The 13,904-nt window shown below is 41.7% G+C and overlaps 1 protein-coding gene across 3 annotated transcripts in view; it reads left to right on the top strand.

The window, feature by feature from the left end:
• Nucleotides 1-13,904, top strand: part of capn15 (calpain 15) — a 270,213-nt gene that overhangs the window by 229,194 nt on the left and 27,115 nt on the right. For all 3 annotated transcript variants that reach the window (XM_048609645.1, XM_048609644.1, XM_048609647.1), the window contains one exon: nucleotides 11,737-11,945. In XM_048609645.1, coding sequence (XP_048465602.1) covers nucleotides 11,737-11,945 — 209 coding nt within the window. The remainder of the gene's footprint in view (nucleotides 1-11,736; nucleotides 11,946-13,904) is intronic.

Here is a 13,904-nt window from a genome sequence, read left to right as displayed (position 1 = left end):
CACCTAGATTGGCTCAACATTTTTTGATTAGAAAATGGCTGCCTGAGTGAAGTCCTAATTAAATAACCGGACGTTTTCAGGAAGGTCTAGGGAATATCAAAGGAGCCAAGGCTACCTTGCGTGTTGACCAGGAAGCAATCCCACGATCTGGAAGGCCCACCCAGTGCCATTTGCCTTACGGAAAAAAGTAGAAACAGAAATCAGGAGGCTGGAAAGCAAAGGAATCATCAAACCAGTCCAGCTTGTGGAATGGGCAGCACCGGTCATACCGATTGTGAAGCCCCATGGGTCGTTTCACCTTTGTGGGGATTTAAACAAATGATAAACCACTTTTTGCAGCTGGATAAATACCCAGTCCCTCAGATAGAGGATTTATACATAAAATTGGCAGGGGATCTGTCCATCACAAAAGTGGACATGAGCTTTGCGTACTTGCAACTGCGGTTAGATGAGGATACCCAGAAGTATGCTACAATTAATAAGGGTTTATATGAATATACAAGGCTGCCATTTCTGGTATCATCAGCCTATGCCATTTTTCAGCGGATGATGGAGAGCACTTTACAAGGTCTACCCCAGGTCACTGTTGACATGCTAATAACAGGGAAGACCAATAAGGAGCACTTAGAGAACTTGGACATAGTCCTTAGATGTTTCTCCCAGGTGGGCGTATTCATTAGAAGAGAAAAATGTGTGTCTCAGGCATTCCAGGTGAGTCGGCAAGACCAGATTATACCTGTTGGAAGATAACGTGAGGGCAAGCAAAGGTGCCCTTGCTCCCACATCCTTACTGGAGCTTTGGTCTTTACTTGGGCCCATGAACTATGACGGAGAGTTCATACATAACCTGGCCTTTATTCTTGGCACCTTTGTGTCAAAGGGTCAGCTTTGGAAATGGCCATGTAGCCAAGCCATGGCCTTCAGGCGAGTGAAGAAATAGCTATCATCCTCTAAGGTGTTAGCACACTATGATCCCAGGCGAGATCTGGTATTGACACGCTATGCCTCCCTGCATGGCACTGGGGTAGTATTAGCTGATAGGTGGGCCAATGGAGAGGAACGCCTAATAGCATATGCATCCGGGACTTTGGCTAATGCAGAGCGTAAATACGCCCAGATAGAGAAGAAAGGTTTGGCGGTCATTCTTGGAACAAGGAAGTTCCACCAATACCTTTACTCAGGTAAATTTTTAATAATAACCAACCACAAACCCCTGCTGGACAACGCAATGCCACCCATATCTTCACGTCAAATTCATAGGTGGGCTCCAATCCTAAGTGCGTATAAGTAGTAACACTGTCTGGGAGGCCAACTAGCAAATGCAGGTGCATTGAGCCACCTCCCGCTGGCAGATACACCACTGGTGATACTGGTGGAACGGCATCAGGAACGCCATTGCTGGACACGAGACTCTGCTAAGCAAGAGAGACTGTTTACTTCAGAGAACAAAGTTTGGTGTAGGAACCACAGAAATGGCCTTGTAAGGGCAAGAGGCATGGTCAACACGAGGTCTGGTCCAGTGACATATAAAGTCCAGGTAGGTGCAACGGTCCTGAACATGCATGTGGATCATAGGAAAGCTGCAAATTCTCAAACAGTGCGGGAGCAAACATGCCCAGCTCCTCGACTGCCTTTCCGACTGTTCCGGAACCCCTGGGTTCTCCCTTTCCATAAAGAGTTGAAGATACCTGAGAACTGCCCAAAGAGGAGAATAAATTTCTTCTGAGATGCTCCAGGTGCAAGAGGTGAGCTACTGTGCGTTACATGCCACCCATATCAGAGTTGGAGAAGCCTGATCCAGTGCTAAAACACCCCAGGAGGAGCTACAAAAAAAAACAGCCAATGCCCTCAGACTCGGGGTGGGGGGATGTAGTGATTGCAACGAGGTCAGCTGGGTGGACCTTGTAGAATATGAGTTCACTGATTGCGCTGTTAATCTGGTCCAATCAGGGATAAGAACAGGAGTGACAGATGTTCTGTTCTCTCGGAGAGAGCTAAATCAGTGTCAAGGACTCTCAACGTGTAAATAAAGGGTGACTTGGTGACAGGGTACTGGCCAATTGGAACTATTTCAGTGCTGAGGTAAGCACTAAAACTTGGGGCAGCTGCCGCCAAGGTATAGTGGGGAAAGACTCCCGTGTAAGCGCTTTCCACCAAAGTTAAATGGGAATCCCTTCAGTTATCAGACCCCCCCAGGGACTCAAATGTAGGTAAACATAGTCTTGTACAAATGGCTTGGGTTTCGTCACCGACTGTTTTATCATCAACTGTGCCATAATAGTTGAATAAAGAGAGAAAAGGAGTACACCTGGACAAGATTTAGATACAGATGGGTTTTCACTAACCTGCTGTGGATCTTTTTAAAAATTAGATCATGCACAACTAAGTAATGAAGACATCACTCAGCTTTTTATACATGCAATCTAGTAGGAGTATTTGCTATTGACATTCTCAAGCTAATTTACTAAGGGCAATTTGTCATTCAAATGAAACATGATTGAGTAATCTGATGAAAACAGTTACAGATCATTCAATTTAAAGAGAACATTTTAGCCCTCTCCCTCTCTCTACCTCTCGCTCATCTTAGGGCTTTGTACATACTTTGAACAGTTGGAAACACTGGTGATTTTACGACAGTGGTTAATAGGTGAAAATTGCTGCAGGTGATTGGTGGTGAGAAAAACCCTGCAGCTGTGTGCGATAGCACTTTTGGATACACAGTTTATTTATAGAGGATGCTAGGACTCTTTTGGCACAGTGGTAGTGCCCCTACCTCTGAGATATCTGTTGAGGGGAATACTCAGATCTTCTTGAGTGACAGCTAAGATTTAACTGGAATAACCCTGACCTTATATGAACAGGGGCATAGCTTTTTGCAACATGCAGTACAATCACATAAGATGACATGAATGGTTACAGCGTAGAAAGGGATCATTCACTCCTTTGTCAATTCTCTGCATGGTCACCTCAGCTGGTCTTGACAACTGCTGCTCCCCACCCTCTCTCTGTAGCCCTACAAAATTTTCTCTTTAGATAATTATCCAATTCCCTTTGGAGAGCCAAACTTAAACCTGCCTGCAGCACCCTCTCAGCAGTGTGCTGCATTCTAGATCCTAACCATTTGCTGTATAAAAAATTATTTCCTCATTTTGCCTTTGGCTTTCTAGCAAATTCAGATTCATCAACCTTAAATTGATGTCTCCTACATATTCATCCTGCATCAATGGGAATATTTCCTCCCTACCCACTCTGTCTAGACCCCTCATTATTTTGAGCACCTCTATCAAATCTCCTCTCAAACCTCTCTTTAAGGAGACAGTCTCAGTCTCAGCCCAAATTCAACCACCAACCTTAAATCCCTCATCCTTGAAACTGTTCTCTTCAATATGTTGCTGCACTTTTTCTAATGTTTTTACATCCTTCCTAAAGGTTGGAGCTCAGAACTGGACACAATATTCCAGTTAAGGCTAAACCAGTATTTTATAGAGGTTCAACGTAATTTATTTTTCTATGATATGTCCTATTGATCTTAAGACCTGGCCATTTCCCTCATCAAGACTGCTCTGCCATTCAATTAGATAATGGCTGATCTACTAATCCTCAACTCCACTTTGTCTTTTCACCATAATTATCAATTCCCTTACTTATTAAAAATCTACCTCCAACATTAATGTATTTAATGGCTAAGCCTGTACAGCCCCTTTGCAATAAAGAATTCCACAGATTCACAACTCTCTAAGTGAAGGAATTCTTCTTCATTCTGTCTCAAATAGGTGACTCCTTATTTTGAAATTATGCTGTCTGGTCCTAGACACTCAAGCAAGGGGAAACAAGCTTTCTACATCTACCCTGTCAAGTCCAATAAGAATTCTGTACGTTTCAATGAGGTCGCCTCTCATTCTTCTTTCCTGCAATACAACTGCAGTTCAGGCCTAACCTACTCAACCTCTCCTCATAAGAAAATCCCTCCATACCTGTGATCAACTAAGTGAACCTCATCTCGACTGCCTCCAATGCCTTGGATAAGGGAGCTAAAACTGTTCACAGTATTCTAGATGTGGTCTGACTGCCTGATACAGTTTTAGCAAGATTTCCCCACTTTTATACACCATTCGCTTTGAAATAAAGTCCAACTTTTCATTTACTTTCCTTATTACCTCCTGAATCTGTATGCTAGCTTTATGATTTTTGCACAAGGACCCACAAGTCCGTCTCTTCTGCGGCTGCCTGCCAAAGTTCTCTGTTTAAGTAATAATCCGCACCTCTATTCTTCCTGCCAAAGTGCAAAACCTCAGATTTTCACACATTATCTTCCATCTGCCAAATCTTTGCTCAATCAATCAACTTGCCCGAATGCCTGTAGAGTCTTCATGTCATCCTCATTACTAGCCTTCCTACCTATTTTTGTGTTGTCTGAAAACTGGCTTTCATTTCTGTCCTTTCACTTCTAAGTGATTAATATATATCTTCGAATAATTGTGGTATCACCACTGATCCCTATGAGCCTTCACTAGGTTGATATTCCCAAAATGTCCCCTTTTCCTAACTCTCTAGCTTCTATTAGTTAGCCGATCCTCTATCCATGCTAATATACTCCCCCCAACACCATAGGCTCTCATTTTATTCAATAGCATTATGTGAGGTACCTTATTGAATGCCTGTTGGAAATCCAAACAGATTACATCTACTGGTTCTATTTATCTATCCTGCTTGTTAGCTCCTCAAAGGATTATAATAAATTTGTCAGGCATGCCTTCCCCCTCATGAAACATCGCCTGACTCTGAGCCCATATCTAAGACTATGATGGCATTGGAGGACATTCTAAGGAGGTTTACAAGAATGACCCTGGGGATGAAGAGCTTGTCATATAAGGAGTGATTAAGGACTCTGGGTCTATACTCCATGGAATTTAGAAGGATGAGGGAGGATATGATTGAAACTTACAGAATAGTGAGGGGCCTGGATAGAGTGGAGAGACTGGGACCCGGGACACAGCCTCCGGGGTGAAGGGACGACCCTTTAGAACTTAGATGAGGAGGAGTTTTTTCAGCCAGAGGGTGGTAACTCTGTGGAACTCATTGCTACAAAATACTGTGAAGGCTAAGTCATTAAGTGTTTTTAAGACAGAGTTGGATAGGTTCTTGATTAGTAAGGGGATCAAGAGTTACAGGGAGAATGCAGGAGAATGGGCTTGAGAAACCTATCAGTCGTGACCAAAAGATGAAGCATATCTGATGGGCTGAATGGCCTAATTCTGCTTCTGTATCTTATGGTCTTGTATTGAATTGAACCCCTTAGGGCTGGAATGATTTCCTCCAGTCCCTCCTGAGCTTGGGTTCATGGGACTCAACAAGCTTCTACTGTCAGAGCCTGGTATCCATTACTTATGTACATACCCAGCTATAAGTGTCAACAGGCTGTTTGACTGTTTGAACATCACAGCCAAGTGTTACATTCTGGTGCCCTCCTCTCTAGGATGTACAAGGCTGAGGGGTGACCTGATAGAAGAGTAAGATAATAAAATGATTTGATACGCTAGTTGTAGAGAAAATGTTTCTACTTGTTGGAATGATGAGGAGAATTCTATACTAATTGTTTGGCTCTGCAACTGAATTGTCAAGTGTGAGAAAATAATTGGTCCCATAACTGTGCCTGTTTTGCTTTGTAAACTGTGGATCAAGCCACAGTATGCTATCCCTTTTAATAGTTTTTCACTTTTCACATTGTGATTTCTTTCACAAGACAGATAGCGCCCTCTTTTGGATTAAACTCAGCATTCCTCATCAGAACTTGCTTTGTACGAACTGTCTGAACAGTAGTTTTTTAACAATTTAAGAAAAACCTGAGACAAATTTGCCACCAGTGATAGGGCACAGACTTTCTCTGTGTAATGTACCTTAAAGCACTGCGACATATTAAACACAAGTTCCTTGACTAGAATGGAATTTTTTGCCATTAATGCAGTCAATCTCTCACATTCTTGCCCTATTCAATAACTCCGTTGGACTGGAAACAAGTGGTGGTAGCCTGGCTCTGAAGCTGGTCTTTTGGGACTTTGTGCTGTGCTGGTGTTGGACATTTCATGCCACATTTTATAGAACAGTATGTCATAAGAGTTTGGTCAGTTTTATCAATCAGGTAAGTTAGTTTATTGAAGTCAGATGTACAGTCAGACCCCCTGGAGGTGTTGTTCACATGATGAAGGATTCCATTATCAGGAAAAAAATGTTAATTTACTCTGATTTTTGCAGGAAGTAAAACCTTTTGAAATTAGCCTGGAGAGGATTCAGTCCTCTCATTGTTACAAAGAAATGTATGTAAATTATCAAAGTGCAGCTGGGAAAATATATTGAACAAAATCTTATCACTTTAGTACAGTTTTTATCATAATTGACTGTTACAAAGATACAAGTCCTTTGGCACATAAATTCAAGGTGTACTGATTTTTCATTGAGAAATCCTCCTGTACCCTAATTACACAAATATGCAATCACATATCCTTTGTGATACAATCTGCTCAGCACAACTCAACAATGCATGTGTACATTATTTTTTTTAATTAATTGTTTCTCACCTCAGTTCTATTGTTATTTTCTGTATTTGTCTTTAGAGATCTCAAACATTGAGTGATTTCCCAAGGCAGTGCCAGCAATGATTAAATATGTAACCTCCATGGTTAGTAGAAAGTTATTGCAAAGGTACTGCTTGTTTTGGGGTGCTCCGATAATCTTTGCTGTACATTTATGATGCCTGATTGAAGTATATCAAACTTCTGTGAAATTGATTATGATAAACTCTGATACATCATTGTGGAAATTCTTTCTGACTTACAAACCCTGCGCAGTAATTTCTGTACAGCTACGTGCAAGCGAACCTCTCACATTGGAGTAATTTCCTCCCATGCACACCTGAAGGAACTGACTCCTTCCTGGAATACAGAATCAAGGGTATCATCAAGTTTTTATTACCTGAGCCAGATGGTCATTATCCCTCTCTGTACCAGCTGTAAGTGCTTGCAGGCTGTTCAATTGTTGGACATCACATTGAGTATGAAATTCTGAGGCTGTCTTCTAGAAAAAGATAGGTGAAGGAGTGAGCTGATAGAGGTCTGTAACATTAGGGAAAGATTTGATAGGGTAGAAATAAAGAAAATATATCCACTTGTGAGGGTCTTTAAAAGTAGAGGACCGTAAATTTATAATAAAAGAAGTACTGTAATTTCATGGCTGTCTGCAATTTTCTGATTGCTTGGTAGGTTGATTTGATTGAGAGAACCTGCAGCTTGCAACAGGCTGGAGCAGGTGAAGCAAATATTGTATTGATTTGGAGGTCCAGAGAGCAGCTAAATTCAAATGTTGCAAACTTACCAAGTGTATTATTGGTCTGAAAGTTATATTCTCTCCCTATCTAGCTGGCTGAACTCTGCTGTTGACAGGCCAAAGTGCCCTCAAATCAAGTTTCCCAGCTACGATCTGAAGCCAGGAAAGGCCACAACCTGTCTAATGTGACTCCCATCTAATTTCCTCTCTCCTTCTCCCAGTTGTCTTTCCAGCTCCTTCCCACCACTGCAAATTGGAGACATTTCAGTTTCTTCTGATGAATGTAGGCAATGGAGGTTTTGTGTCTCGGTGCCTAGCATCCCTACCTCTGAACCAGAAGACCTGGGTTCAAATCCCATTCCAGGATTTGTTGCCATCGAAGGAACATTTGTGTTCTGACTAAGCAGATTTGCTAATCAACCTGCTAATCTTTTCAGCACATTGCTGACAGATGTTTTGTTTTATTTTATTCATTTTTTGTGGGATGTGGGCATCGCTGGCTGGCCAGCATTTCTTGCCCATCCCTAGTTGCCCTTGAGAAGGTGGTGGTGAGCTGCCTTCTTGAACGGCTGCAGTCCTCCAGCTGTGGGTTGACCCGCAGTGCTAATAGGGAGGGAAATACAGGATTTTGACCCAATGACAGTGAATGAACGGCAATATATTTCCAAGTCAGGATGGTGAGTGCCTTGGAGGGGAACTTGAAGGTGGTGGTGTTCCCATATATCTGCTGCCCTTGTCCTTCTAGATGGAAGTGGTCGTGGGTTTGGAAGGTCCTGTCTGAGGATCTTTGGTGAACTTCTGCAATGCATCTTGCAGATAGTACACACTGCTGCTACTGAGCATCGGTGGTGGAGGGAGTGGATGCTTGTGGATGTAGTGCCAATCAAGCGGGCTGCTTTGTCCTGGATGGTGTCAAGTTTCTTGAGTGTCATTGGGGCTGCACTCATCCAGGCAAGTGGGGAATATTCCATCACACTCCTGACTTCTGCCTTGTAGATGGTAGGCAGGCTTTGAGGAGTCAGGAGGTGAGTTACTCGCTACTGTATTCCCAGCTTCTGGCCTGCTCTTGTAGCCACTCTGTTAATGTGGTGAGTCCAGTGGAGTTTCTGGTCAATGGCAACCCCCAGGATGTTGATAGTGGGGTAAGAATGGCAGTCTCCAAAGCCAACCATATTTTTTCCAGAGTAGTGCCCCTCAAACTATAATCACATTCTTTACATTCCCTTGTGGTCTATGGCTACTTACAGACATAAGGAATGTTGGTGAACAGATCAGAAACTGCAAGGAGGCAGGCTTAAAGCTGTTTATGCCCGCGTGCTTTTTGATGCGTCCCCTCATAAAAGGACTTTACTTTTCTGTGAGCTTAGTTAGTAGTTGCCACTTTGATGCATAACAGCTATGATGTGGTGTTGAATGAAGCGCATGTGTATCTGCCAATGGTTGCCTGTGGTGGCATTGGTGGTCTGGGTTGGTGGAGAAAAACCAACAAAATGTAAGGGAAGCCCAATAGTAGATTTGCCCAGGCTAAAGGGATAGAGGAGGAACATGGAGGGTAGTGGGGCTGAATGGCATGGGGTGTGTGACATAGCACGTGGAAATAGGGATATGGCATTGAGGAATGCATGTGAGGCAAAAAATGGGAATGAAATGAAAAGGGTGAGGAATGTCATGGAGTTGGTATGAGGGAGATCAAAAGGGAAGGATGAAATTATTTGGAATATTGACCTAAGGTAGTACAGTAAATAAGTATATGAATTTCATTGCAAATGTTTTGCCTCTGTACTAATCTAAGATAGTCATCTCAGTGGAATGTTGTCAAAGGTATCAGTGACGCTCTGGGAGACAAGCTGGACAGTGTAGCATTGTGACGGTCATAGAGGATTTCATAGTTAGCTTTAGGCAGTCTGTTCAAGTAGAGATGTAAAACCCCAGAAAAAAATCAAAGTTTTTATTTGTGCAAAGTTAGAGTGAATTCTATTTTCTTCATGATAATGAGACTGTCCATTTGTGCTAGCATAGTGGATATCACTGGGTGCAGGATTTCTTTTGAGAAGATGAAGAACAACCAGAAGCTGTGATCCATTTTGGAACCAAAGACGTGAGTATGAAAAGGTTTAAGATCCTCATGTGTTTCTGCAATGAGGCGAAAGATTGAAAAACAGCATCCTACGAGATGGTCATCTTTGTAGTATTGACAGTGCCATGTGCAAGAGGTTACAGAACAGGAAAAAAATGTGGGTGAATGTGTCTCTGGCAAACTGATGCAGAAGCTGGCACTTCAAATTGCAGGGGTATTCATGGATAGTTTACATTGTGGTTATTGTCAGGGAGCCTGTAAACCACCCCCACCAGTGACTTCTTTCCCCTGCTATTACTTATCTCCATCCAAGCTAATTCTACATTTTGACCTCTGGAACCAAGGTCATCTTTACCTAATGGACAAATGCCATCCTTGATGAACAGTGCTATCCCTTCACATTTACCTGGCTCCCTGTCCTTCTTAAATGTCATATATCTATCAGCGTTCAGCACCCAATCCTTGTCATCCTGGAGCTATATCTCCATAATGGCTATAAAATCATAGCTCTTTGCTTCAATTTGTGCTATCAATCTGTTTACTTGGTTATGAATTCTACAGGTACAGAAACTTAAGGTTTCTCTTTTCATTATCTTTTAAACATCCAGTTTTATTTGTTGGCGTATTCCTAGGTTTTTTTTTAAACTCTCATTTCCTTCCTGGTATTCTCTGAGCTTTTATTTCCCTATTTTACTATTACCCTTACGTTATCTCGACTTTTTGATATACCACAGTTTTCCACACTTGATGATTAGTGCCCCTTATTTAGTTTAAAACCCTGTTCACTTCCCTAGCCATGCAATTCACAACAACATTGGCCTGAGCATGGTTCAGGTGTAGATGATTCCATGGTACAGCCCCCACTTTTTCCAGTACTCATCCCAAGAACCAGCAGCCACCTCTCACACTCCAGTGTTTGAATCACATATACATCTCTCTACATCCAGTAGTGTGATGTAATGATAGGAGAGACAGAAGGTGACTCATTGAGGAAGATCCTGAGTATTTTTATCCACTAACATAATGAACTGCTGTGTGGCCATTTGAGTTCTGGAGCCTGATTGTAACTGTACGGATTTCAAATGAGTTAAATTCTTTTTCTTTTTCCATTCATGACACAGTAATGCCTCCTACTGTAGTTAAAGTCCCATTGTGTACAATGATCAGTAATCCATAGATTAAGTTAAATGTTTTAAATTATTTGTTCATTCCTGGGATTTGGACATCCCTCGTAAGGCCAGCATTTAGTGTCCATTCCTAAATATTCTTGAGCTGAGCTATTTCAGGGAGCAGTTAACAGTCAATCACATTGCTATAGGTCTTGAATCACAGGTAGGCCAGCTCAGGTAATGGTAAATTTCCTTTGCTAGAGAACATTAATGAAGTAGATGGCCTTTTCTGGCAATCAACAAAAGTTTCATGGTCACCATTTCAGAGACAGCCTTTTAAATACAGATATGTTCATCCAGCCAAGCCCAGAAAATCTATGCATTCTGAGATGTCTTTAGAATGAATTGTTAAATAGTGTGTCAAGTATGATCTGTTTACTTGATAGGCACCTTAAAAATCTGTCAGTAAGCAAAACATGATTTTAAAAAAAATTCAGGATTATGGTGAACAGATCTTAAGTTACAGCCCAAAAGGAACATATGCATCAGAGATATTGCTCAGCTCCAGTTCTCAGCAAAAGGTAATCTGACAATGACCTGTATTTACATATTTAACACACTAAGATATCCCAAGGTGCTTCAAAGGTGGTTAATCAAATATGATTTTGACACTGAGCAACTGAAGGAAATATTCAAGCAGCTCACGAAAAGCATGTTATGTTTTAAAGAGATAGTAGGAACTGCAGATGCTGGAGAATCCGAGACAACAAATTGCAGAGCTGGATGAACACAGCAGGCCAAGCAATATCACAGGAGCAGAAAGGCTGACGTTTCGGGCCTAGACCCTTCATCAGATAAAGGGTCTAGGCCCAAAATGTCAGTCTTTCTGCTCCCGTGATGCTGCTGGGCTGCTGTGTTCATCCAGCTCTGCACCTTATGTTTTAAAGAGCCATTAGAAATGTGTCATGTTGCATAAGGGGTGATTGTCAGTCTGGGTGCCCTCAGGGTGCCCCTGTATATCCATCTAGTTCTTCCTTGTGGTAGCCTGGCAGAGCTATGGAGCTCACTGTCTGATGGGTTGTGAACTTTAGGACGCTCCTATGTTCTGTTGAAGGTATGAATCATATTCTGCTGCTGGGCCAAGGTGAGGGAATTTTAAACAGAACAATATCTGTGCCATTTATTTTTATTCTGCTTCCTAAAAGAAATCAAATGTTCTTTTCTTTTTAGAACAATGTGAATTTTGTGGATGACAGCTTTCCCCCCGGCCCACAATCTGTTGGTTTCCCAGAGGGAGACAGTGTACAGCAGAGGGTGAAGCAATGGCTGCGGCCTCATGAAATCAGCTGCAACAGTTTCAAAGATCGGAATGTCAAATGGTCCATCTTCAGAACCCCGCGTCCATCTGACATTTCCCAGGGGCTGCTGGGAAATTGCTGGTATGTGGCCACGTGCACCTCCTGTCAAATCAGTATGTTGAGTAGGTTGAGCTAGGACCTCGCAGCTCCTGGAACATTTCTGTGTATGATTTTTACGATCATAAAGGACAGAAGAGAGAATTAGGCCATTTAGCCCATCGGGTTTGTTCTGCCATTCAACGAGATCATAGCTGATCTGACAATCCTCAACTATTTTCCTGCCTCTTCCCCATAACTGTTATTCCCTTACTGACTAAAAATCTATCTCAGCCTTGAATATACCTAATTACGCAGCCTTGATAGCCTTCTGTGGTAAAGTATTCTACAGTTTCACTACCCTCTGAAAGAAGAAATTCCACTTCACCTCTGATTTAAATGTGTGGCCCCTTATTCTGAGATTATGCTATCTCGTCCTAGATTATACCACAAGGGGAAACAACGTTTCTGCATCTGTCAAGTCCCCTAAGAATCCAATATGTTTCAATAAGCTTGCCTTGCATTCTTCTATATTCCATTGAGTACAGGCCCAATCTACTCAACCTCTCTTCATAAAACAGTCCCTCCATACCTAGTATCAGCCTGGTGAGCCTTCTGTATACTGCCTCCAATGCCAGTACGTCTTTATTTAGATAAGGGGCCCAAAATTGTCCACGGCATTCCAGCTTGATCGGACTAGTGCCTTGTGTAGTTTGAGGAAATCTTTTCAACTTTTACACACCATTCTCTTTGAAATAAAGGCGAAGTTCCACTTGCCTTCCCTATTACCGCTGCTGAAGTCATGTGCTAATTTTTTGTGATTCATGGTCGAGGACTCCCAAATCCCTCTGTATTGTAGTTCTCTGCATCTTTCTGTATTTAGGTAATTTTCAGCTCCTCTATTCTTCCTGCCAAAGTGCAGTACTTCACATTTTTCCATATTATATGCATAACTTATCTATACCCCTCTGCAGAATTTTTGTCATCCTCAGTAATTGCCTCCCCATCTATTTTTGTGACATCTGCAAACTTGGCACGAGTACATTGTTACAGAGAAGGGGGATCGAACCTGTCTAATAATTAAACCCGAAACCCCCAGAGAAGCTCGCCTCGCTTTTATAATCTGTTAAAAAGAGTGGTTAAATTAAAGAAAATCCCTGATGTTCACTTTATAAGTAAAAAGTAATAAGTAACAATTTATTTATTTAACCCTAACAGTGAACAAATTAACAGTATTACTGACAAACTGAACAATTCCCCCTTAACTACTAACTATTCCCTAACTGAACTAAATGCTACTGGTGTGCTGTTTCAATAAACATAAGTCCCACTTATATAAACCCAAGTAAGAAGAAAATAAATTAAAACTTAGTCTCTCAAAATCTACACGCCTCTCCTGCAGTTTTCCAGTCATAAACACCTTTCTTCTGCTGTTTTTAAGTCATAAACACCTTTCTTTCACTGATCCAGCTGTCAGGGTTGTTTTCTCTGTGAAGTCTTCTGTGATGACTCTTAGCTAGAAGTGCCGTGGCACCTTTTATGGATAGATGGTGCTTTTTTAGAGAGCTTGGTGATTTCTTATGAGAGCTAGATGCTTATTTCTCAGATGGCAGTTTGCTGTCACCTCAATTTTCAAAAACCTTCTCCTTATATACCTTGGATGACATATCAATTTTCTTACAGTTGGTCCAAGGTTGTCAAAACCATCAGATTTAAATTCAATCAGTTTTCAGTCGCTAAGTGCTTAGTTTAAATTAATTGGCTCTTTCCAGCCGGTTGCCAAAACATCAAAGCAAGCCAAAGGTTTCCAGTCACACAGCTAATTGATACATGTTTCAATTTCAGAACTGGCTGTACATCTTCAGCTGCATACAGACATTTTTTTCTCTCTGTATAAATCTCTAAGCTTAGAAAAGTACTTTACCTCTTAAAGGAACCACACACTCTTCTCCCTTTTTTTTTACAAACAAATTCTAGCTCCTGGCCTTCCAATTCATGATTACT

This window comes from Rhincodon typus, chromosome 21 (genome assembly GCF_021869965.1).
Source record: "Rhincodon typus isolate 14 chromosome 21, sRhiTyp1.1, whole genome shotgun sequence".
NCBI lineage: Eukaryota > Metazoa > Chordata > Chondrichthyes > Orectolobiformes > Rhincodontidae > Rhincodon > Rhincodon typus.
Note: the sequence above shows the minus strand (reverse complement) of the source record. Positions and strands in the feature narration are given on the sequence as shown.